The sequence below is a fragment of the Mauremys mutica genome, chromosome 6 (assembly GCF_020497125.1).
Source record: "Mauremys mutica isolate MM-2020 ecotype Southern chromosome 6, ASM2049712v1, whole genome shotgun sequence".
Classification (NCBI taxonomy): domain Eukaryota; kingdom Metazoa; phylum Chordata; order Testudines; family Geoemydidae; genus Mauremys; species Mauremys mutica.
In genome coordinates, this window is record NC_059077.1 from 61,030,907 (window position 1) to 61,053,611 (window position 22,705).

Below are 22,705 nucleotides of genomic sequence, written 5' to 3' on the forward strand. Positions count from 1 at the left end.
AAGAGTATAACCACCATGACTTGGAAACAAAAGTAACATGAGTAGAGGAATTAGTCAAACTAATATTGACTGACTACAGTAGCTAATCTAATACTCATTGCAATATTTGTTACTTTGATCTTTGATAAGAATATTTAAATCAGTAATACTATGGGAATCAAACAAAAAAATCCATTGCGGTATTTTATTTCGAACTTTAAAAATTATATTTCATACTATGCCTTCATTCTTAGGTTGGTAATCCTGCATAAAAAGACCCTAAAACTTAAAAAATAAGACAAAAAAACCCCTAACTAAATATAAAATAAAGAGGTTCTAGTCTATTGAAGTTAACAAGCTAAAAGCAAGAAACTAGAGAGATCTAGACACAGACAGATAAATAGATAACACGTTCTACCCAGAAACTAATTTATTGAGGTTAGTTAGTTATCCATAGTAATGTTTGAAATTATCAGCCAAATACAATTCTCCATCTATTCAGATATGGGTCCTCATCTTGCAAGAATGACAAGAGTTATGGTGTGTGTAAACACACACAAAGATGGAAAGAAATGTGCAAAAGAGTGAGTGAAAGAGTAAAAAAGGAAGTAGTGGACAAAGGATACTTTTTAAAGTACAGTAATACCAGCTATTTCTAAAAGCAAAATGTTAGGAACATATTCATAAAAGAGAAGCAAACATTTATTGCATGAAAGACTAATGTTGTTTACAAAACTGTGCAAACCCACCCCACTGCTCTGGGTACGTAGTGGCATTCTAGCCCGCACTAAAGCCCAGTTTTTAGTAAACTAGATAGATTTAAAGCAGATATGACTACACATGCTGCATGTTACACCTCCAGTTGGAGTTCAGACATAGCCTAGTAATTCATAGTTAGTGTGTACTAAATTTCTTAAACAACACCTAGCATAATTTACTGCAGATTAAGGGTTAGTCTTAATTGTGCTGGCTGCAACAGTCCCTCTGGGAGTGCTGCCCCACACAGGGATCACGCAGAGTATTAGGCACCCATCCCACCTTCTTACCTCTTCCTGACACGGTCTCCACACCCCCTCCACTGCCCCCTATCAGGAGGAATCTCCAGCAATCTCTATAAGGCAGTTTTATGGGGGCTTAAGCTTTCAAAAGAGATGCAGCCAGGGCAAAAGTCTGGCCCATAAAGTTTTAGTGTGTCCCATGCCATCATATGAATGTTTCTTTGACAAATTCTTCCGAATGTATTAAAAGATTGGTTTCTGTTAGACAAAAATGGTCTGCTTGTTGCAAAAAGGGGTGGCCTTTAAATGATGGGCACACAAATTATGTTGTAGCTAATACAAGTCCTGGTTCAAAAAAACACTGTTGCTCAACTTTCAGCAAGTGTCAAATCTCCCTGAAATCAACAGATTGCAAATACATGCTCAAAGTTAATCATGACTTAAGTGCTCTGTGGCACAGGGGCCGTAGAAGTTCTCACTTTTCCTGGGGATCTCTATTTGCAAGAGAGGGAGTTGTAAAATAGAATGGGACATGGATATCACATGGTTTCTAACGAGACAATATTTGGTTTGAATGGACAAGACTACGTAACCATACACCACTCACTCTGGAAAAGCCATACAGAATGAAGAGCTGTACTCCCCTAGTGAAAAACAAAGAGACAACTTTTGGCTGATGAGAGATGATAACCCAGCAGTAAGAGTAGTTAGGAAAACAGCATGATGTAATCAAACTGCAAAATTATAGTGTTAGGAATATTCTGCCAGTGCAGAAGTCTGATTAGCTGATGATCCCTAAGTGCTTTGCAATAAACAATATACTTCAGTTGTAATTTTTAAAACATGCATTAAAAAAACCACACACACACACAAAACCCAACCCACACTTGGGAATCTTACTATTTTATTCAAGCATTATCACAAATTACCTTTTATCTATGTTTTGTTCTTTTTAAATTGCAAAAGCATACCGTTGGAGTGGTATAATTAAAGTTAACAACTTGCACTGATTCTACCTTCCACCATTAGCTCTAGTCTTTCCTAACACAGATAATTGCTCTTATGCTAATATCCAAGAGATGTGTTTTCTCTATAGAAAATATCCCAATACATCTCCCTTTTGGACACACTGTCAACACTAAGATAGAAAGGAAAAATGTAAAAAATTAAAATACACTGCATGATGTTCAATACATTAAGGATGTGGTTTGCACCCTTTACTTTTTAGATCCGATGTGAAGTTCAAAACTACCCCGTGCAATTTAAAATAAATGGCCTGTTCCAGATACATATGGTGAAACACATGCTTATTATTATGTGGTGTTGTTTGTTAGAACAACTACAATCATACAGCTGGAAATTTGACCACTTTTTCTTTAAATCAAGACAATTTAAGGTCTCCTTTTTAGAGATTATTATATATAAAATATTCATTACAGAGAATTAGATTTGATAAATATAATAAACCAGGACATATTAATCAGATATAAAACTATGGATTTAGCAGTTATACATCCCAGTTGTCAGTGTATTTTTATTAGCCAATCAGAAGAACCATGATTAAGGCTATGATAAGGCATGGGTATTTTTAATAAAAGTCCTGGACAGGTGATGGGCAATAAACAAAAAGTCATGACCCCTGATCTGGCCTTGACTTTTACTAAAAATATACCTAATTAAAACTTAAGTGCTGGGGGAGAGGGGGGGTGGGGTGCTGCTGCTCTGGGAGGTGGGTGCTCCGGGCCCTGCCACTGCTGGGGTGGAGTGGGGCCCAGGGCCCCGCAAATGCTGTTGCTTAGGGGAAAAATGGGGGGGGGGGAGAAACAGCCCAGGGCCCTGCTGGTGCTCCCGGACCGCTGCTCCGGGCAGCACCTGGGACCAGCTGCCTGGGGCTGCCTGAACAGTGGCCGGTGCGGCTGGCCCTGGGCTGCTCCAGCTGCTCAGGTGGCACTGGGGTCAGCTGCATTGGTCACTGCAAAAGTCACAGAGGTCCTGGAAAGTCACGGAATCCGTGACCTCCCTGAAAGACCCACAGCATTAGCCATGGTGGATACGTATACAAATAAAGTACTTAAATAAATAACCAAAGAGATACAAGTTACAATCTAGGACCCAGATTCAGCAGAGTCCTTACGAACAGAAGTTAATGGGGTTTAAACACATGCTTAAAATTAAGCATATGCTTAACTGCTTTCCTCAAAAGGCATGGTTTGCTGAATCAGAACCTACTGGAATTTAATGCTGTGAAAGATGCCAGCCTGGCAAAGTGAAGTTCTCTATTCATCCATAAAACACATACAGCACACCTACAGGCACCACAAACTTCCACAAACTGCCAAGCCAAAATGCCACAGTCTACTTCCTAGTGTCCATGTCCACTCAGTCTCTGACTTCTCTGCTAACAGAAGTGTAATTAGCACCAATTGTGAACAGCAACTAGGCCAAGACCACCAACCTGTTTCATACAGGCCACATAGCCACCAGTTGACAATGACTGCCAATCACTGCTGGACTGGGTCAGAGAGAAACCTGGGACATATAGATGAAAGGCTCTAGATACCGTTATTAATTCCTTGAGCAACCACTTAACCACAAAAGAATCTGTGATGCACAGCAGGGGACGGCTGGCAGCATGTTCTCGATGAGGGTCCCATGACTAGCCTCCGTCATTGGCCTGACAAAACCCAGATTTGATAGCTTTCTGTATCAGCCCATCTTTTCTATTGGGTGTTTGGGAAATCGAGATAATGGAGTATGCTTGAGGGGCTTTATTATACGACTATTCATTCTTGTCAGGCAAATATAAGGGTGTGTGTATATGTGTGTGGTTTATTATATCATTTGTTTTATTTTCTTATTGCAGGTTTTATGGGTTTTTAATATAAAACAAAGATGTCCAAGTGGAAAGATGCCCATTATTACTATTATAAATCAACTCAATAAAAGAGTGTTATGACTAATTTCCAGTAAACTAGCTAACCAGTTCCAATGAACTGCATGAAAGCCACAGTCTTAAAAATGAAACTGTGCAAATCTATTTTAATATTTTTAAAATGCAAATATTATTCATTTTGTTGCTTATACCCCTCAAGCAAATACTAAAATGTCTACTTGAATAAATAAGCTGCAAGTCATTGCATATTGCCAATGGCCCTACTTATTTACCAAAACCATATAATTAATACTAATTTGAAGAGAGATCTTTAGTTTGAATTCAAACTACTCAACTTCATCATCAATGTTATAGAAATTAAGTGTGTGTACATACTGGCACAGTTCCCAGACGTTTCATGCCCAGAAGTTTAGAAAAATTGAAAATAAAAATACCAAAAACAAAAACAGAAAAAGCCTAACACTCGTAAATCAATGTACTACTTTTTTAATCTGCCCTTTCTTAACTATATTAGTAGGCAAATATTTTGCCAGAATACCCACAACTGTTTTCAGAGGTCTCCTGGCTAAGGCACTCAGGGAGTTCAATTCCTGGCTCTGCCACAGGTTTCCTGTTTGACCTCGGACAAGTCATTCAGGCCCAGATTCCCACCCATTGTCTCCCTCCACCTGGGGTCATGCTGTGAAATGACCCAAGGGATTTAGGAAGACATCAATTTAACCAGTGACTTTCTTCCTTTGTGAAGACCCCATTCAATGCCCACTGACTTCATTGGAAAGACACTTATTGACTTCAATGTGTGCTAGATCAGGCCACGAGTTCTATCACTGAAGCTGGTGGCTGGCATTCACCAGTGCATCATGCCTGAAGCTCCTAGACTCGCTATGAAACTGGAGACCATTACAAGGATCTTGTCTAAATTCTCCTGTGAGTTTCTCCTTAACAGATCTTTTTAGGACTGACATTTCTGCTAAGACAGAAAGAAACAACCACTGAGACCATGTCTTGTGAGAAGTGTTTTTGTGCCTAAGCACCAGAAATCTGTGATTATGAGTCTTCCTTCCAAAGAGTTTCAAAGGTTTGCTGAAGTAGATTTATGTGTGGGAACATAACGAGAAACTGGATACTGCTCTGATAAAAAGTCATACCACTTTCAGGCCACACATGTACATCTTAAGATCCTTGTGGGTGTTATAAGTTTTACTTGAAGACATGATTTTTATATGAGTGTAAAATGTACCCATTTTGCATTCCGGCACAACTCTGATACACCCACAACTTCCTCTTTGCAAAGTTCTCTGGCAACAGTGCACACATTTAGATTGAAACAGATACACAAAATCATGCTCCTCCAAAACACTGTGGAAAACGGTTTACTGCATTTGCTAAAAATGACATCTTATCTCAGATTATTTCTACAGATAATATTTAACAGTACAGCAGAAAATGGAAATCCCCCAGTCCCATCTCTAGCACACAAACAGCAACCGAATTTAAAAAGTAAAAAAGTGCTAGCAATAACTTCTATGCCTCAGCATTGTCATTGATGTACATTTGTGTTTTAATGGGGGGCAAACTACATGAGATAAGACTCCTGTTCCCATTCTCTACACAGTGCTCATGTGAATTTGGGTATATTTTCAAGTGTGATTTCTATCACGAAATTGAGACTGACTTCCATTTTTACTCTAAGAAGGGTGATGGTCATAACTTTTAAATGATCAGTTAACTCTGTTTTTAGGCACCAAGCCCACAGCTTGCATTTAAAGTCTCCTCTTACTGTTTCAGATTAATATGTGCTATATGAAAAACAGATCCCCAAACGACCATTCTTGAAAATCTACATGTAAACTAAAAACAGTGGATTTAGAATGTTACACAAAGGATAATGGATTATTTATTACTTGACTTGTATGTTAGAGCTATCAAAAGAAAAAAAGACTGAGCCAAATCCTTCCTTCAAATATATGCCCACTACTCCCACTGAAATCAGGAGTTACGGGTCATATCTGAAGGCATACTTAAGCCCCCTTGATTGGAATTTTTGCTGCATTTTCAAACAGTAGGACAACCAAACCAATTTGTTTTAGCTTAAAATCGTTAGGGCTCTGTCCTGTTCTCATTGTAGCCAATGGCAGAATTCCCATTGATTTACTGGCAACAGGATTAGGCTATTTTTAAAATTCCATATAAAGTAATAAGCAATCCTGTGATTGTAGTGAGGTAAAAGGTACCAGTCAGAATCCTGTGGTGACATCATCTACACCTCATGATCATCTATGCAGAAATACATATATAAGGGCTGGATCCAACTCATTGAAGTCAAACAGTGAAACCCAGGAATGTAGTGTAAAGGTGACTCATACCAGAACTAAGAAACACAGGCTTGTATGTTCTTTGTTGTGGTTTTTTCTTTTCTCCATCCTCTGTAATAAAGACCTGAAAATGTTTGTGGTGGTGGTGGTGGTGGTATACTTCCTTGTTTTTTCAAAAGGAAGGTGGTTATGTGTATGGAATTCAGATCTAATATTGTCTGGAGAATTCAGTGGTGACTGGAGAACTAGTGAAATTATGACAAAATAGCCAAAAGAATATAAACTGAGATGGTAAGAGAGAAAGGGATATTTAGTCAGACTAAAACTCAATTTATTTTACTCCTACTTCACTTCATTAACTAACAATTTAGAGAAAAAAATCTTGGTTAAATATTCAAAATCCCTATCCTGTCACTTTACAAGTTGAAGTAATGTGTGAGAGCTAACAATATACATCTTCCAAGACCTCCTACAAAACCAGGTAAGATCATACCAGGTACGCTAATACTCCTGAAATATCTAAGGTAAAAATCAACTTTAAAACAATAACACAAACAAATCTTATAGCGGTTTCTTATATGTCCTGTAGAACAGTGTTTTTCAAACCATGGGTCGCAACCCACTACTGGGTCACGGCATGTAAAGTGCTGGGTCTCCTTGCTCTGGTCAGCACCACCGATCAGGACGTTAAAAATGTCGGCGGTGCTGCCCAGCTGAGGCAGGTTAGTGCCTACATTTTCCGAAACGTGCTGTGCGCTGGAAGTGACAAGCAGCGGGTCCAGCTTCTAGGCAGGGGGGCCATGGGGGTCCACGTGCTGCCCCCACCCCGAGCACTGGCTCTGCACTCCCATTGGCTGGTAATTGGCCAATGGGAACTAGGGGGGCAGTGCTTGCGGGCAAGAGTTTCACGGAGCCAGACCTGCTGCTGGCCGCTTCCAGGGCTCAGCGTGGTCCACGGTGCACCCCAGCTGCACCACTGACTGGGAGCTGCCAGAGGTAAGTCCACGCTCCAACCCCCTGCCCTAGCCCCGAGTCCCCCTAAACCTAGAACCCCTTCTTGCACCCCAAATCCCTCATCCCGGCCCCACCCCAGAGCCTGCACCCCCAGCCCAGAGCCCTGACCCTCCTGCACACCAACCCCCTGCCTTAGCCCTTAGCCCCCTCCCATACCCTGAACCCCTCATCCCCAGCCCCACCCCACAGCCCTCATCCCCACACACCAACCCTCTGCCCCAGCCCTGAGCCCCTCCCACACCCCCAGCTCTGCTGGGTCACAGGCATCAACAATTTTCTTCACTTGGGTCCGCACAAAAAAATTTGAAAACCACTGATGTAGAAGCACTAGATGACACAAATCTAATTATTTTAAAATACTTTGCAAATTACCTTTAAGGGCAGAAACCTCCCACCATCGCCATGTGCACTTTCTCCCCAATATTATCCCCCAATTTGGGTGGGTAGCCCATAGAGCTAGCTTCAGCATTTATTTTATTTAGCAGTGACATAAGGAACCTATAGGCCTGTATCTTGTAACACACTGGCTTAAGCAGTTAGCTTAAGGCTTGAGGCCATCAACTTTGACACAAATATATATCCTAACGGTCACTCTGAAGTTTTGGGGAACTGGAAATAGAGTGATTAAGAGGGATGTTTTAGCCATAATGACACTAGCCAACCACAGGAACATGAGCTAACACCAGCTTTTGTTATTTTAGGATGGAAATGTCTGCAGATGTCTGACCACAAAAGTGCCATGGCAATGAATGGACATCTATGACTGTTAGTTCAGATCATTAATTTGTACTTGTTTCTCCCACTATTCAAAGGAGGAAGAAACAACATTTCCAGCTCCATCCTCTCATCCTCCAAAGCTCTCATTCCCAATTTCACCTCACTCCACCCCATCCGACACCTAGAGCTCCACAGAGCAGCTTCATCTCTTTTCTACTCATGTCAGCAGCGGGAGCATGGACCTCAAAGTAAGGACCATAGAATTTGGCCTAATGTGTTAATTCACAAAATCAGTGCTAACTGGTACCCCATTTAAGGACTCGCTGCAAAGCCAGTTCTAATGCTATCCTATGTAAAGGTTGAAGGGAAATATAATAGTACAATCTATATTAGCATTATTTTATATTGGAAAGTGATATTTTCCTTTTTATTCTTCCAGTGTGGCATTCCTGTAATGCATTGAGGATTACTACATTGTTTACAGTAGTAAGTAACTCCACTAAACCTCAATCACACAAGTGTAAAATTGGTGTAAGTAAATTCAGAATCAGATCCAAGCAGGCTCAGAGATGCTCAGAAGTCACAACCTTTAATGTGAGTTGCAGCCCTGCACTTCACATCATCAGGCCATTACTGCATTAAAAATACACTGGCAAATCACATTTCAGCTAAAATTTAGCATTTGTAAAACCCGACAGAAATATTTCCAATAAAAAGTTAAATCCTTGTAACTGAAATATTGCAATATAGGCTTACTGCATAAAAACCCAAATGAGAAACTGTGGAGAAACTCAGGTTTCAGAGTGATAGCTGTGTTAGTCTGTATCAGCAAAAAGAACGAGGAGTACTTGTGGCACCTTAGAGACCAACACATTTATTTGGGCATAAGCTTTTGTGGGCTAAAACCCACTTCATCGGATGCATGCAGTGGAAAATACAGTAGGAAGAAATATATACACAGAAAACATGAAAAAAAAATTGGATGTCAAGAATTGTAGCATTCAAAAGCCAGTCGGAGAACTCTTCAACCTCCCTGGTCACTCAATTACAGACCTAAAAGTTGTAATTCTCCAACAAAAAAACTTCAAAAACGGACTCCAACGAAAAACTGCAGAATTGGAATTAATTTACAAACTGGACACCATTAAATTAGGCTTGAATAAAGACTGGGAGTAGATGGGTCATTACGCAAAGTAAAAACTATTTCCCCATGCTAATTTTTCCCCTTCTTGTCAACTGTTTGAAATGGGCCATCCTGATTATCACTACAAAAGTTTTTTTCTCCTGCTGATAATAGCCCACCTTAATTGATTAGTCTTGTTAGAGTTGGTATGGCAACACCCATTTTTTCATGTTCTGTGTGTGTGTGTGTGTGTATATATATATATATATATATATATATATATATATATATAGGTATCTATCTATCTTCCTACTGTATTTTCCACTGTATGCATCCGATGAAGTGAGTTTTAGCCCACTAAAGCTTATGCCCAAATACATTTGTTAGTCTCTAAGTTGCCACAAGTACTCTTTGTTCTTTTTGTGGAGAAACTGACAATTAAAAAACAAAATTACCCTGACTGGCATATTTTCATTAGCAACGTGAGTTAGACACAAAATGTAAACAAAAACAGAAAAAGCAGTAAGGAAATTTTTAAAAGAAATGTGAGATGTTTAGAAAGACAGGTTAAGGCATTTACTGTATTAAAACATAAACAATATATGATTTTTAGACTAATCGTGTAACAAATTTTTAATTTTCCAAATTTATTTATATATATATATATATATATATATAATTATTTACTTTGGCAGCAAAAATAGAGAAAGAATGTTAACAGGACAAACCACAAAATGCAATATTGATCCCTCCCAGCAATTGTTTAGCACAGAGCGACAGGAAGACAATTTGACTTATCCATGTTTGAGTTTCATAAAGTATTATTTTTCTGTACTGCCCGCTGTGAAGGACATCAGAGAGATAGGGAAGTTGTATATAAGGTCATTCCCTTCAAAATAAGCTGTTTGTCTCGACTTATAAAGGAAAAGGGCTCTGCACTGAAAAAATGACCATAAATAGGTACAACCCTGTACTGTTTACTCAGGCAAAATTCATAAAGACTTCATTAGGAATTTTGCCTCAGTAGGGAGTACAAGATAAAGCTCATTACTGTCTTTCATAAGAGATGGCAAGATGAAAATCTTAATAAAGGGAAAGCCTGAAGAATGGTTATGTGATTTCCCCTACACAAAAGACTATGAAGGCATGAAGAAATTTCCAGTGATGTAGATGCTGAATGGCGAACAGTTCAAGGGAATGAACTGTTGCAACTAAAAAAAAAAGTCAGGATCATGCATTACATTTAAATTAAGATGCACATGAGAATATTGTTTTTGGACTCCCAGAGGGGCACAGGGCTGGACAAGGCAGGTTCACTTCATAGAAGAATAATATAAAAGACCGTAAAATTGTTTTACTGACTCTTTTTTGTTTCATTGCATACGCTCATCAGTGAGGAGTGAAGACTGTGGAGGAAGCAGAGGGAAAGACCTTCAGACCCACAGAACCCAGGGATCTGTGGATCACTGTGCCACAGCTCTCCAGTTCCTGGAGCTATGTGTACGTCTGTCCATCCCCTCCATGTTTCCTGCTGGTTCCTCTCTCCCTGATGGTGTAGTTCTTACAGGAGCTTTGGTGCCACTGTTTGCTTCTCTCTGTGGCCATGTAACAGCAGAGAGAATTCACTGGAAGCTAATGATCTTTGGAGCAGTGTTAACAGCTGCTCAGTTATCCATGTGGTCTGCAGAGCGGCATGCCATGGAAGAGAGCATCCCTTGCTCTGCTAGTTTTAATTGCCCTCCATTAGTGGAAATGAAAAGCAGTATTTGACCCACAATGCTAGCCAGTCCTAGTAAGTTCTACTCATCTCTTTGTCTCCTGTTTAATGTGACTTCCATGAAAGTTTTGACTCAACAAGGTACTTGAAGACCTGCACACTGCACTTACTTTACTATTCATCTGTCTTATGGTGTATCATTAAAAACAAACACAAAAACAAACAACTGCTCAGCATGAAGTCTCAGGTCCATAAATAACCCCCCGTTTCATCTTTCTGAATTTTTTTGTTCAATTCAATTATTTTTAAAAGCTCTGTGGTTTGCTTACTGGAATTACCCTATAATTAACCTTCTGGTCAGTGGCTAAAGAGAGTGAATCATTTAAATCAATTAAACCTTTAATTTGGAGCTTCTACTTCCTGCTGTTAATCTTGAACACCATGGGATATTGATTACCTCAATTATTTTGTCAATAATACACAATTACATAAAAGTTCAGTAAAAGCTATTAGACATAATGCATAAGCAAGTCACGCAACTGTACAAAGAAAAACTCTTAGTGCCCCAAATTGTAAAGTAGTGATATAAAATGATATCTGAGCAAGCAATACAATGCTTAAGAGAAATTTCTTTGTATTTGCCCACAGGAAATGGATTACAGCATAAAGCTATTTGATCATCCTGGGCAAGAACTGCTTAAGTCAGAATCTGAATGTAAAGGTCACTAAAGATATGCAGTGGCTTAAAAATGCAGTTATCATACTGGACCTAGTATTTACATAATATGTGCATACAAAGCTTTAAATCATCATGAGATTTCTGAGCAATACCCATCATTCACAGAAGTTTAATAGAGCATGAAATCTGCAAAAAGCAATTTCTTTTCCAAACACCACATTACCTTTTTTATGAACCAAACAGCCCACAAGTCACCAGAATAAAAAAAGTTCTCTCATACCGTGAAGGGAGACTAGGATACATTCTGAATAAGAAAAGTGGCCAGATCCAGCTAAAAGTAATCCTATTAAAGACAACAGAGTTAAATGAGTAAGAAGAGAAAGGTTTAGTGCCATGTGTGATCACTGCAAAACTGTCTGGCTATTATATACGCCAGTACACATGAAGATATAATGTGGTCATACTAGATCACCTCAGTAGTCTATCAAGTCTAATATCCTGTCTCTGGAAACTGCTTAAACCTGATGGTCACAGAAATATGAAGGAAAAACAGTGCCCCTGGATGACTTGGCAATGCTGTTCATAGGCAGAGAGCAGGGGTGATTCCTTCCTGAACACTGCAGTCATCAGCCTACAGGATGAAGCGTGAAATTTCTTTAACCCTTGCTCAACAAGTCAAGTTGAGAACAAGAATCAAAGTCATCCAGCCTGTTTTAGACCACAGGTCTCCCTAGAGCACCAAATTTTTAATGAAAATTTCAGGTGAGTCAGACCACAGGGCTCCTGACATTGAATTAAATATAGAGTTGCACAGGACAAAGTTTTGCTTGTTCTACAAAATAATGAATATTTTACAATTTGATTGTAAGCTCCTTGGGGTAGGGATTGTCTCTTAATGCGTGTTTGTAAAGCACCCACAGAGATCCATTGTATTTGGGATGTCTACATTGCCATAAGAAAACCACAGCACTGAGTCTCAGAGGCCAGGTCAGCTGACTCGGGCTGCAGGACCATAAAATTTCAGTGTAGACAGTTGGGCTAGGGCTGAAGCCCAAGTTCTGAGACTCTCTCCTCTCATAGGGTCTCTTAGCCCAGGCTCCATACTGAGCTCAAATGTATAGACTGCAATTTTGCAGCCTGAGTCCCACAGGCTTGAGTCAGTTGACTTGAGCCAGCCACCTCCTAATAGTGACTCGAGCCAGCCACCTCATTACAATGTAGACATATCGTAAGGCTGACTGAGCCTTTGAGCATTACCATCTTACAAATAATATACTGTTCTACTTTGCAGGCCTTTGTAGAAGTGTACTTGCAAATCTAATAAAAAAATAAACAGAGTCTTACTAAAGAGCCTCAGTTTGCACATCAGAACTCTATGGAAGTGCTCTGTCCCTCAAAAGACAAAAAAACCCAGTGACCGTGTAAGCCACAAAGGGCCTCTTCTCTATCAGAGATGAAAATTCCTTTCTTTCAAAACAACTTTATGGAGTCATTTAAACATCAAATTGCACATTTTATTTATCCCCATTAGATTATCATTTCAAGTTCAGGATACTACTTTGGAAGATCCTCCTAGTATGTCTCTGGCTTGGTCTTATAAAAATCTCTCCACGTTTCACTTAATATAACTTTGGAAGGATTTCAAGACATAAAAAAAAAGCAACATTAGAGCCTTAATGATTTGCAGACTGATACTCTTATCATGAAGTCTAATTTAAAAAGCCACCTTCATATAAATGATTATTTAAATGCAAAATAAAATGTAAAACAATGAAGCCTTGTATGTGGTTAAAAGGCTAAAAGGAAGTTTCTATGTCTTTGGAGAAAATGCAAATGTTAATTTGGGGGAATGATTCTAAACGTCACGTTCACATATGTGTGCTCCAAGCTTTTTGTGGTCCTCAATGAAAATCACCACAGTATATTCAAGGGCAAGGATATGGAAACTATAAGAATCCTGATATTTAACAAAACAAGGATCACAAAAGTAATGGATATACAATTAGCACCATATTGTAAAATAAAGTACCTGACCAGACAATACCACTTTTTGCAGTTAGAACATAAGAATGGCCATACTGGGTCAGACCAAAGGTCCATTTAGCCAGTATCATATCTTTTGACAGTGGCCAATGCCAGGTGCCCCGGAGGAAGTGAACAGAACAGGTTATCATCAAGTGATCCATCCCCTGTCGCCCATTCCCAACTTCTGGCAAACAGAGGCTAGGGACACCATCCCTGTCCATCCTGGCTAATAGCCTTGAGTTCAGCCTTGCCTATCTGTCTTTCATCAAAAGTTAAAACTTGATCTCCTCTGACTGTTTCAAACACTGATGTAAAATATACCATGTCTAGCAGATTATTTAGCTGGTGTATACAATAAATTAGATGGTTTTTCACAAGTCTCACCCCACCCTTTTTTTTAAAACAAACAAGCAGAGTATTTGGGTGTACATATCCTGTTTCCTTTTTACCACAGAGCTAGCAGCAATCTTCTACATGTTTTCATGCTATTTCTTTCACTTCTGCAGTAGCTGAGGACTCCATTAATTATCACAGTTTATTTATTAGACAGTAACTTATGGAGACTTGTGCTCAAGAATAGCAAAAAATTCTGTTATACAGATGACAAGTTCAGCCTCCACATAAGAGTTTTAGGAGTGTTGCTTCTGGAACGTGTCTTCTCAGGAGAGCACAGATCATCACACAATTCACATAGGGTTTGAAATAAAAATGAATGGAACAAAAATAAAAATAGAATTGTCATGTACTAAATGTTCCTCAAAACTACTACACCATAATATGCAAATAACAGTTACTACATGAAGTGGCAATCAGTGGTTCTGTATTTGTTTCAAGCTATTACTGATGTCAGACAAGGTAACTATACAAACCTTTTCACATCCAACTATTTTACAAGGTTAGTGTGAGTCCATGAGGGCGGGGGGGGAGGGAGGAGGGAGGAAACACAAATTTTACTTCATGTTTTCACATTACAGGTTTGTCACTGGGGAATGTGGAACTGAAATTTAAGCATAAATTTTATTGTTATAAAATCAATCTTCAAAATTAATCTTTGCCTATCAACTTCTACCACTGCTATAACATACAAATTGTTCTGCTTGAAATACATAGACCAGATACATATTGTGGTGATAGCTTTTGAGATTTATCTTTAAACATGAAAGAGATGGTACTTTTTTCAGAGGCATAAATTGTATTTAGTACTAAACCCTATTGCTATATTTTTTAAAAGCCAGAAAACTCTGTCTATTAGGAAATCTAGAAGGATATTTACTCTAAATTTAATCAATATATATCAGTATGCTACCTGTCAATCAGGCACATGAAGCCAAATTAATCCCTCATGTCACTTTGTGGAAGTCAGTGCAGTTAGATCAAAGATGAATCAGACCCAGGACTTTTAGTTTTTGTTTTCATTAGATGAACTTTCATTTTTATTCATACTGTAAATGAGAACAATGAATAATGACGACTTCCATACCTGCTGCAGGGTGCAGCTAGAAGTCCAAATGAATAGGGTTATTAATCCTCTCCACCTGAAAAACTGACTTCAGAGTAACGATTTGAAAGAGATTTAACAGATTTCCTGAAACATCACAGGAGCTCAAATCCCATACTTTTCTAAATACGGGATCTCATAAATAGAGTAATCCTAACAGATTTAAAATTGTTGGCCTAAATTTTCAAAACTGACTAGTGATTTTTGGTGACTCAGTTATAGGTTACCAATTTAAGATACAATAAAGGGACCTGATTTTCAGAGGGTAAGTGCACAGTGCTTTCAAAAAATTAGGCCCCTTCGAGGTGCCTCAAGCTGGCCACCCAAAATGTAAGCACCCCTAGTCACTAGTCACTTTTGAGAATGTAAGCTATTACTACTACAACAGTTGTTTGTTAACTGAAACTGGACTTATTTTAAAGGATTTATAATGTTATGTATTTATTCATTCAGATTTATACACTTTAAATAAAGATCACCTATCCATATGTTCCAGGCACACTAGAGACAACCTGAAAATTCAACAAAATCAGTGCCCAAATGTAATTAAAGTATAGCAGTACAATTCAAAACAACCCACCAACAGCAACCAGGCAATCCAATACCAAATTTACCTCCCCCTCTAACAATTGTCCTCCTATTCTCAACTGGCTGAAGAAGAAAAAGACAAGGTTTGCCATCTGAAGGTAGTTCAAGTTAACCTCTTTGGACTGGGAGGTGAGCAAACTGTAAAGCAATTTTCATGGAAAGCACTATGCTACAGCATCTCCTTCTCAGGCCTACTAGTGAGACTTCAGCTCAAACATCTCATCTGATCTCAGCTGTAGTGGTCTGGTAGACAGGCAGGTTCTAAGCTGTTTAGGGTTGTATAATCAAAATAGACACCTTAAACAACACCTGGAAACCTACAAGTCACTAGTGAAGTTCATGGAACATGGGCTGAATATGTTCACAGCAAGGTATTGCACTTAATAGATGAGCTGAAATATTGCACCAACTCCAGTTCGTGGTTTTAAGGTATATCCCTATGTGCATCATGGTAATGTAATCTTAAAATGACAGACATGAATGACAGTTACAATGTCCACATCCAAGAAGCACATGCAATTTTATCTGGTTGAAAAAAAAAAACCAGTCTCCTAGCTCTGCTGGACACATACCTAGCTTTTAACAACTACTTTTAAGCTTTCAGTTATTCTGACTAGTTGGCTGTTTTTGATGGCCCAAAAGGCTCTCAATCCAGGACAAAACAGGGAACATTTTGAAAGGAGCTCAGGTTTTTCACATCTGCCAGACAGACTCTTTTGTAGTACACCATTTCTGGAGATGGAATCTAACTGTTTCTCATGAAATACCAATCCTTTTTGTCCTCCACAGCCTGGCCCAATAGAGAACATGAAGCATTTCTATTGCATTCTGTGTGCCAAAAGCTTCCCACCCATGCTTTGAATTCACCTTATTTTTCAGTAATTCTTCCTTATGATAATAATAGTGTTCATGAAGGTGGAAAAGAAAAGTTACTAAGCTAAAACACCCCAAAATGTTTACCTTTAAACAGACTCAACGAGCGGACAACATTTATTACCAAACAAATAGCTTTATCAACAGATGCAATCCATTATGAAAATAATAGATATACCATAAACCCTTTTAGAGGTTTACTAGAGCTTTTTTCTATCTACTGGAAATTTTAGTTATGAGTTCCATTGTGCCAAGGACAGTCCAGTCTTTTACAGACACTTACCCTCTGACAGCATGAATAAGTCTCAGTGATGGATAAGCAGTTCGCACTTTCAATTTATTCTTAAGGATTAATGCATTAACCCACTCCACATGCTTCTCTCCGCCTTTCACCATGAAAGCAGGGATCCAAAGGACACTGTCATTCAGCATGGATAGTCTATGCACAAATTTTTCTCTGTCACTCTCATTCCGAAAGCCTCCAAATGCTCTTTGTACAACTGATGGATTCATGGTAATAAAATCAGATTTAGTTCCCACATCTGCAGCAAACTCCACCACAGGGGCTAGATTGCACCTGAAGAGGAAAAAATTAGTGGACAAATGAAAATAGATATGAACTATTAACTTAGATAAGGGTATGCATGAAAGAAAAGCTGAAAATGAACATGTAAGACTGTTTCACACTAGGTGAGCAAAAAAGTACCAATGGTAATCTGCATGATATTACTTAGTGCTGTATACAGCCTGGATGTTCCCAGCATGTTCTAAAAAAGGTATTATGTGTAACCAACTCAATGAAAAAGATACTGTACAGTATATTTAAAATTCATATAATTAGTGTTCAAACAGAATGTGTCAATACTTAGACAAGCGCTTAACAATAACAATATGTCTCTTACAGCTATTGTTATTTTCACTAATGTGCATTTGTTTAACCTATCTTGATTAAATTCCTTGGGGACAGCTGAAGCTCTTTAAACGTAGTCATGCCAATCAAGTAGAATTCATGTATTTTTGTTATCCATTATGTAGTTTGTACAGCACATCATTTCATACCAATCACAAATAACTGTCAGAAAAATCAAACTGGTTTGGGTTTGTTTAGTTGTCAGTAAAGCTGGCTGAAAAATTCTGACAATTACGATTTGGATGACATTTTTCATCTAAGTTTCAAGTTTTGACCAAAAGAGTGACTTTTTTGTGAAAATTATGTCCCGTTTTTAGACCAGCTGCAGTTGTCAGTGACCTCTTGCTTTCTCCAATTTTGAGCTTGTTCAGGCCTTTTCCACCAACATGTAACTTTTAATAATCACCAACTAAGCAAAAAGAGATCAGTCTCTTAACGTTTTACTGTAATATATTGGGCATTAAGCTCATCATTAGTAACACATCCACATATTATACACCTGATAATATTTAAAATCTGTTCTAGAATAAATTGCATTTAAAAAACTTTTAATATATAAAATATATCTCCAGAAGAATATGAGAATCTATTTACTGCATATACGTACAGGACACAGAAGTATCAACATAGGTAGGGTTTTTCTTATTCATTTATTTGTTTCTGCAGTTGTTGCCTTGCAACAAAATCTTCCTACTCTTCCAATGAGTAATCTTTTTGTTTGTGACAAAAGTGGGATGTAATTTTAGCAAAAATTGTCAGAAAATTTCATGTAGTGACTATTTTATGGTGCTCATCAGTATCATAAATGTGCCCCTGGAAAACACTGAATTTATCCTCACAACACTGCCGTCCCAGTCTAGTGCTTTAATCACAAGAGCGGCCTTCCTCTCAATAATTCTCAAACAGTGTAAGTTTAAATGAAGAAAGTTAAGTGTGAAGTAGGAGTTGAAATGGAAAAAGCAAAGAATCCTGTGGCACCTTATAGACTAACAGACGTTTTGCAGCATGAGCTTTCGTGGGTGAATACCCACTTCTTCGGATGCAAGAAAGAAGAAGTGGGTATTCACCCACGAAAGCTCATGCTGCAAAACGTCTGTTAGTCTATAAGGTGCCACAGGATTCTTTGCTGCTTCTACAGAACCAGACTAACACGGCTACCCCTCTGATACTTGACACGAAATGGAAAAACATATTGGGTCTACTTCATATCTGTGGTGTAACTCAAATGAAATCACTAGAGTTTGTACAGGCGCCAGCACAATGGCTAATTCTGAATGTGACCCTTGGCACTACTGTAATATAAATAATAGTTATTATAATAGAGGTTAATTCATTTAAGAAGAAACAAGATTTGCAATGCAAATTCTATTACCTGTACACACAAGTGCTAGAATCACATGGATGCGAAGGATATGGTGCTGAACATTTTTTTTTTTAAATGTAAAACTGCACTGACACAAATTTGGCCAATATGTCTTTAAAACAAACCTCTTCTGACCTGGCAACTACAATACTGTTTAGGTAGCATCATCTCTCTTCAATTACAAAGGTTTTCTGCAGTTAGAAAATGGTGCCTAAATGTAATTTCCCCATAAACCTGAAAAATAATTATAAGGGCTAACACCTTGTGAGTTATCACCAATTCATGAGAAACATACCTAATGCAAAAGGTTATGTTTTATAATGGTGTCCTTTCTTGACCTAATGTATCTGGCAGTACATGTTTTATAACAGGCAGCATCATGAAATTTTTCAACCCTGGGTTAGAAAAGGTAATAAGCCAGCCCAAATTCACTCCTTGGTAATGGAGGTGTCCCTGCTTTGTTATTAAACACCTTAAGCAATTTTTTCAAACCTTGGTGCCTCATTATATGGATAGAGGAATTTAAATATGTGGTTTTATTGTTAGACGTGCTGTGTATCTTCAATACTGGTGCTTGGTCCTCTGAGAATCTAGTCAGTTATTTTAGGTACATAATTATGAATTTAAGAGAATCATTTTAGATACTCAGTTTGAAAAACTTTTGTGATAGCAAAAGTAAGACAATGCCCTGTGAAACTCTAATTTCATGGAAGTACCTCAATGTTGCTATGCTAGTGCAGTGCTTACACTATTATTATTTTGGTAGAATATCAGTGTAATACTAGCTGTTACAGCAATATAGAATTGTGTTAGGAGAATGAACAATACTACCTTGGAAGCAGCTGATTGCTTTATAATAGTATTATCAGACTTTGCTCACTTCCCACCTATTTAACAGATTTTTTTTTCTCCAAAAACGTGGCTTACAGAACAGAAGATAGCAGTACTTAATGTTTTCTCAATAGCTTAATAGCTTATATCCCAGTCTAGAAGCAATGCAAAATCTTGCAAAATCTGTAAATTAAAAATAGCACATTCTTCACAAAGCAGCTTATGGTACAATTGTTTCTGCCATTCTAACTGCCCAATCCAAGACTATGTTCACAATAGTCATCAACTGTATTTTTGACACCACCCTGCCACTACTAATCAACTTATATTTCCATAGGATTCTTGGAAATCTGATGTTAAAATGCCTTTCAGAATCTATTTTTTTAAAAATACTTTGGACACATGCACATACTACAGTAATGTGGGGTGGGGTCAGAGAGAGAGAGAGAGAGAGAGAGCGCGAGCACACTACGTAAGATGTCTGTATGCGCCTTTCTGAAGGTTTCAGAGTAGCATACTTAAAAATAGGTACCTTTCTGTAAAATTGGATATGAATGATTTCCACAGAGATATTCAGCACTTGTATACATTATGCTTTGGTTTCTGAAAAAATTATTAGCATTTTGGAGACTTAGTTGTTACATTATTAGCAAAATGTTCTTCTTTCTTCGTGCAACTGGGATTTTTCTTGGAATTCAGCACTGCATTTTCTGAATGATAACTACCTATGTCTAAATACATTTATATCTGGTATTAGACTTCACATATATTCTGCATGTCATTATATCTTTTTCTAGATCATAAACTAGTTGCATTGCACATTTCCACTTTTCCACCCTCAAGAATCCACAATCAGGTCATTTTTTATTCTTTTTGGAAGGCTCGGATTCTAAAGCTTTTAGTTGTTGTAGTTTCCATTTAGGACTTCATGTTTTCAGATACACATACATGAACCTTATAAAACCAGCCACTGCCCTTGCACACAGATTTAAGTATATGTAGATAACTTCCTATATCTGTTTTCAAACCCTTTTTGGAGTCTCTAATGCACCACCTTTGTGATGTATCATGCTTGCAATACTGTACTTAAATAAACATACTGTTTTATTAGTTGACATCAATTGTTTTCTACTGTCTGTTCTGCAGACCTGTTTCAGGACAGCATCCTGATTCAGGAAAGCAGTAAACATGTGTTTAATTTTGAGCATGGGCTCAAGTCTTACTGAAGTCAATGGACTTAAGCAGATGCTTAAAGAAAAGCACAGGTTTAATGCATACCAGAATACAAATACATGGAAGAAAATATTGATTGCCTTCCTGAATCGGGACCTCAGATGAATGGCATGGGAAAAATGAATGGTATCTGAATTAGAATGGCATATTTTAATCACATATTTAATTTTTAACCATATTTCAAACTACCACAGCTTTTTGCCCAACTAATTCATTTCTATCATGCTGTCAGTTCAAGTCACTAAAAAGGTATGCATCTTACTCCACTTACTGTTTATTTAACCATAATGTATTGCACCCAACCCCATTGCAGGGTATTGCTGTGATACACCAGACTCCTTTATAGGTCTGGGAGCATGTTCTGTGTAACATGAGCACAGAGATCAGCACTGAAAGTGCTCCAAGCACAAGGATCAATAGGTTTTAGCCCTCAGTGAGTCCCTATTAACACTCAAGTATTCTGAGGAAGTAACTGAAGATTACTTCACTAGGGCTGCCAGAAATAAAGGGAGAGGAATAATCTAGGAACAATTACATTTTATGGTTGCCACAAAAAGGTCAACCCAACCATTCCTAACCCAGCCTAAGAGAGGGGTATATCATAATCATCATAATCCTCCCAACCATATGTACTGTAGTCCCATGTCAAATACTTTCAGGTCATCTTCCTGTATCTTGCTACTGCTGCTTACCTGTGCATCTCTTGACAGCCACAGGAAAGATGTTGCTTCCTTGCCCAGCTCTCAGGCCACCTGCTACCAGCCTTTACCTCAAAGCCCTCAACTGCTGACTCTGGCCTACTACTCCTGGTCACACACAGGCACAGCCTCTTATGCCCTCCTGAGCCTGTTCCCCTCTGCTTTCAGAATAGGGTGACCAGATAGCAAGTGTGAAAAATCAGGTCAGGGGTTGAGGGTAACAGGCACCTATATAAGACAAAGCCACGATTATCGGGACTGTTCCTATAAAATCAGGACATCTGGTCACCCTACCTCAGGAACTCTCTTCCTTTTCTATGCTGGAGGAATTACAGAACCATAGAAATGTAGGGCTGGATGGGACCTCCAGGGATCATCGTGTGCACCCCGCACACTGAGGCAGGATTAAGTTTATCTAGGCCATCCCTGACAGATGTTTATACGGAGCTTTCTACTGGCCGACGTTAAACTGCATAACATGATATGTTCCATTTGCTAGATCCTTTCACTGCAGCTCAGCCAGTGAAGAAGGTGGATACCCAGTAATAAGCCAGCTGATTCACTACAATATTTTCCAGTACTGGACATTAAATGACAAGCTGCAAATTAAACTTTAATTTCTCCTGTTAATAAAAGGCTATTGCAGGAGTGTCCCTGCTACCACTCCGGATAGTGTCCCTGCCAGATTGAACAAGGGAGAATAAATACTACAGTGGTATTTACTGGGCTATTTCCTGCCACCTACCCCAATATTGTTTTCTTCCTATTGCACTACTTTTAAAATACCACTCTCAAACACAATTCTCTCCCAGATCTCAGCAACTCCCTTTAAGCTTCACAATCACATGACCATCTTAACAAAAACAGTATCACCACTACTTAAGTCAAGCTGCAAGGAAGCAAGCCTAACTCATCAATGCCCAGGAGGACAGACTTGAATATAGGAAATCCCTGAAGTCACGTACTGAAGTTGGGAACATGAAAACAGGACAGAAATATCAGTTATATCCTACACTGAAGACAGACTTCAGGAAGCAAGTGAGTGGCTCTACATATGAACATCGACAAAACCTCATCACATCCTGCGGAAATTTGCAAGGCTACAGTACAGAATTCACAAATTCCTTACTGCAGTTTATTATTAAAGGGACTGCAATGTAAACAGGGATTGCCCTGGTAACAAGAATGTTACCAAAAAGAGGTTGTTTTATTTAGTTCTTTGTTTTTTATCCATTAAATTTCACATTGGGA

The 22,705-nt window shown here is 38.5% G+C and overlaps 1 protein-coding gene across 1 annotated transcript in view; it reads right to left on the bottom strand.

Annotated features, from left to right (window-relative positions):
- ST8SIA4 (ST8 alpha-N-acetyl-neuraminide alpha-2,8-sialyltransferase 4) overlaps positions 1–22,705 on the bottom strand; it is a 94,125-nt gene that overhangs the window by 19,711 nt on the left and 51,709 nt on the right. The window contains exon 4 of the mRNA XM_045021694.1: positions 16,703–16,996. Within this exon, the coding sequence (XP_044877629.1) occupies positions 16,703–16,996 (294 nt within the window). The remainder of the gene's footprint in view (positions 1–16,702; positions 16,997–22,705) is intronic.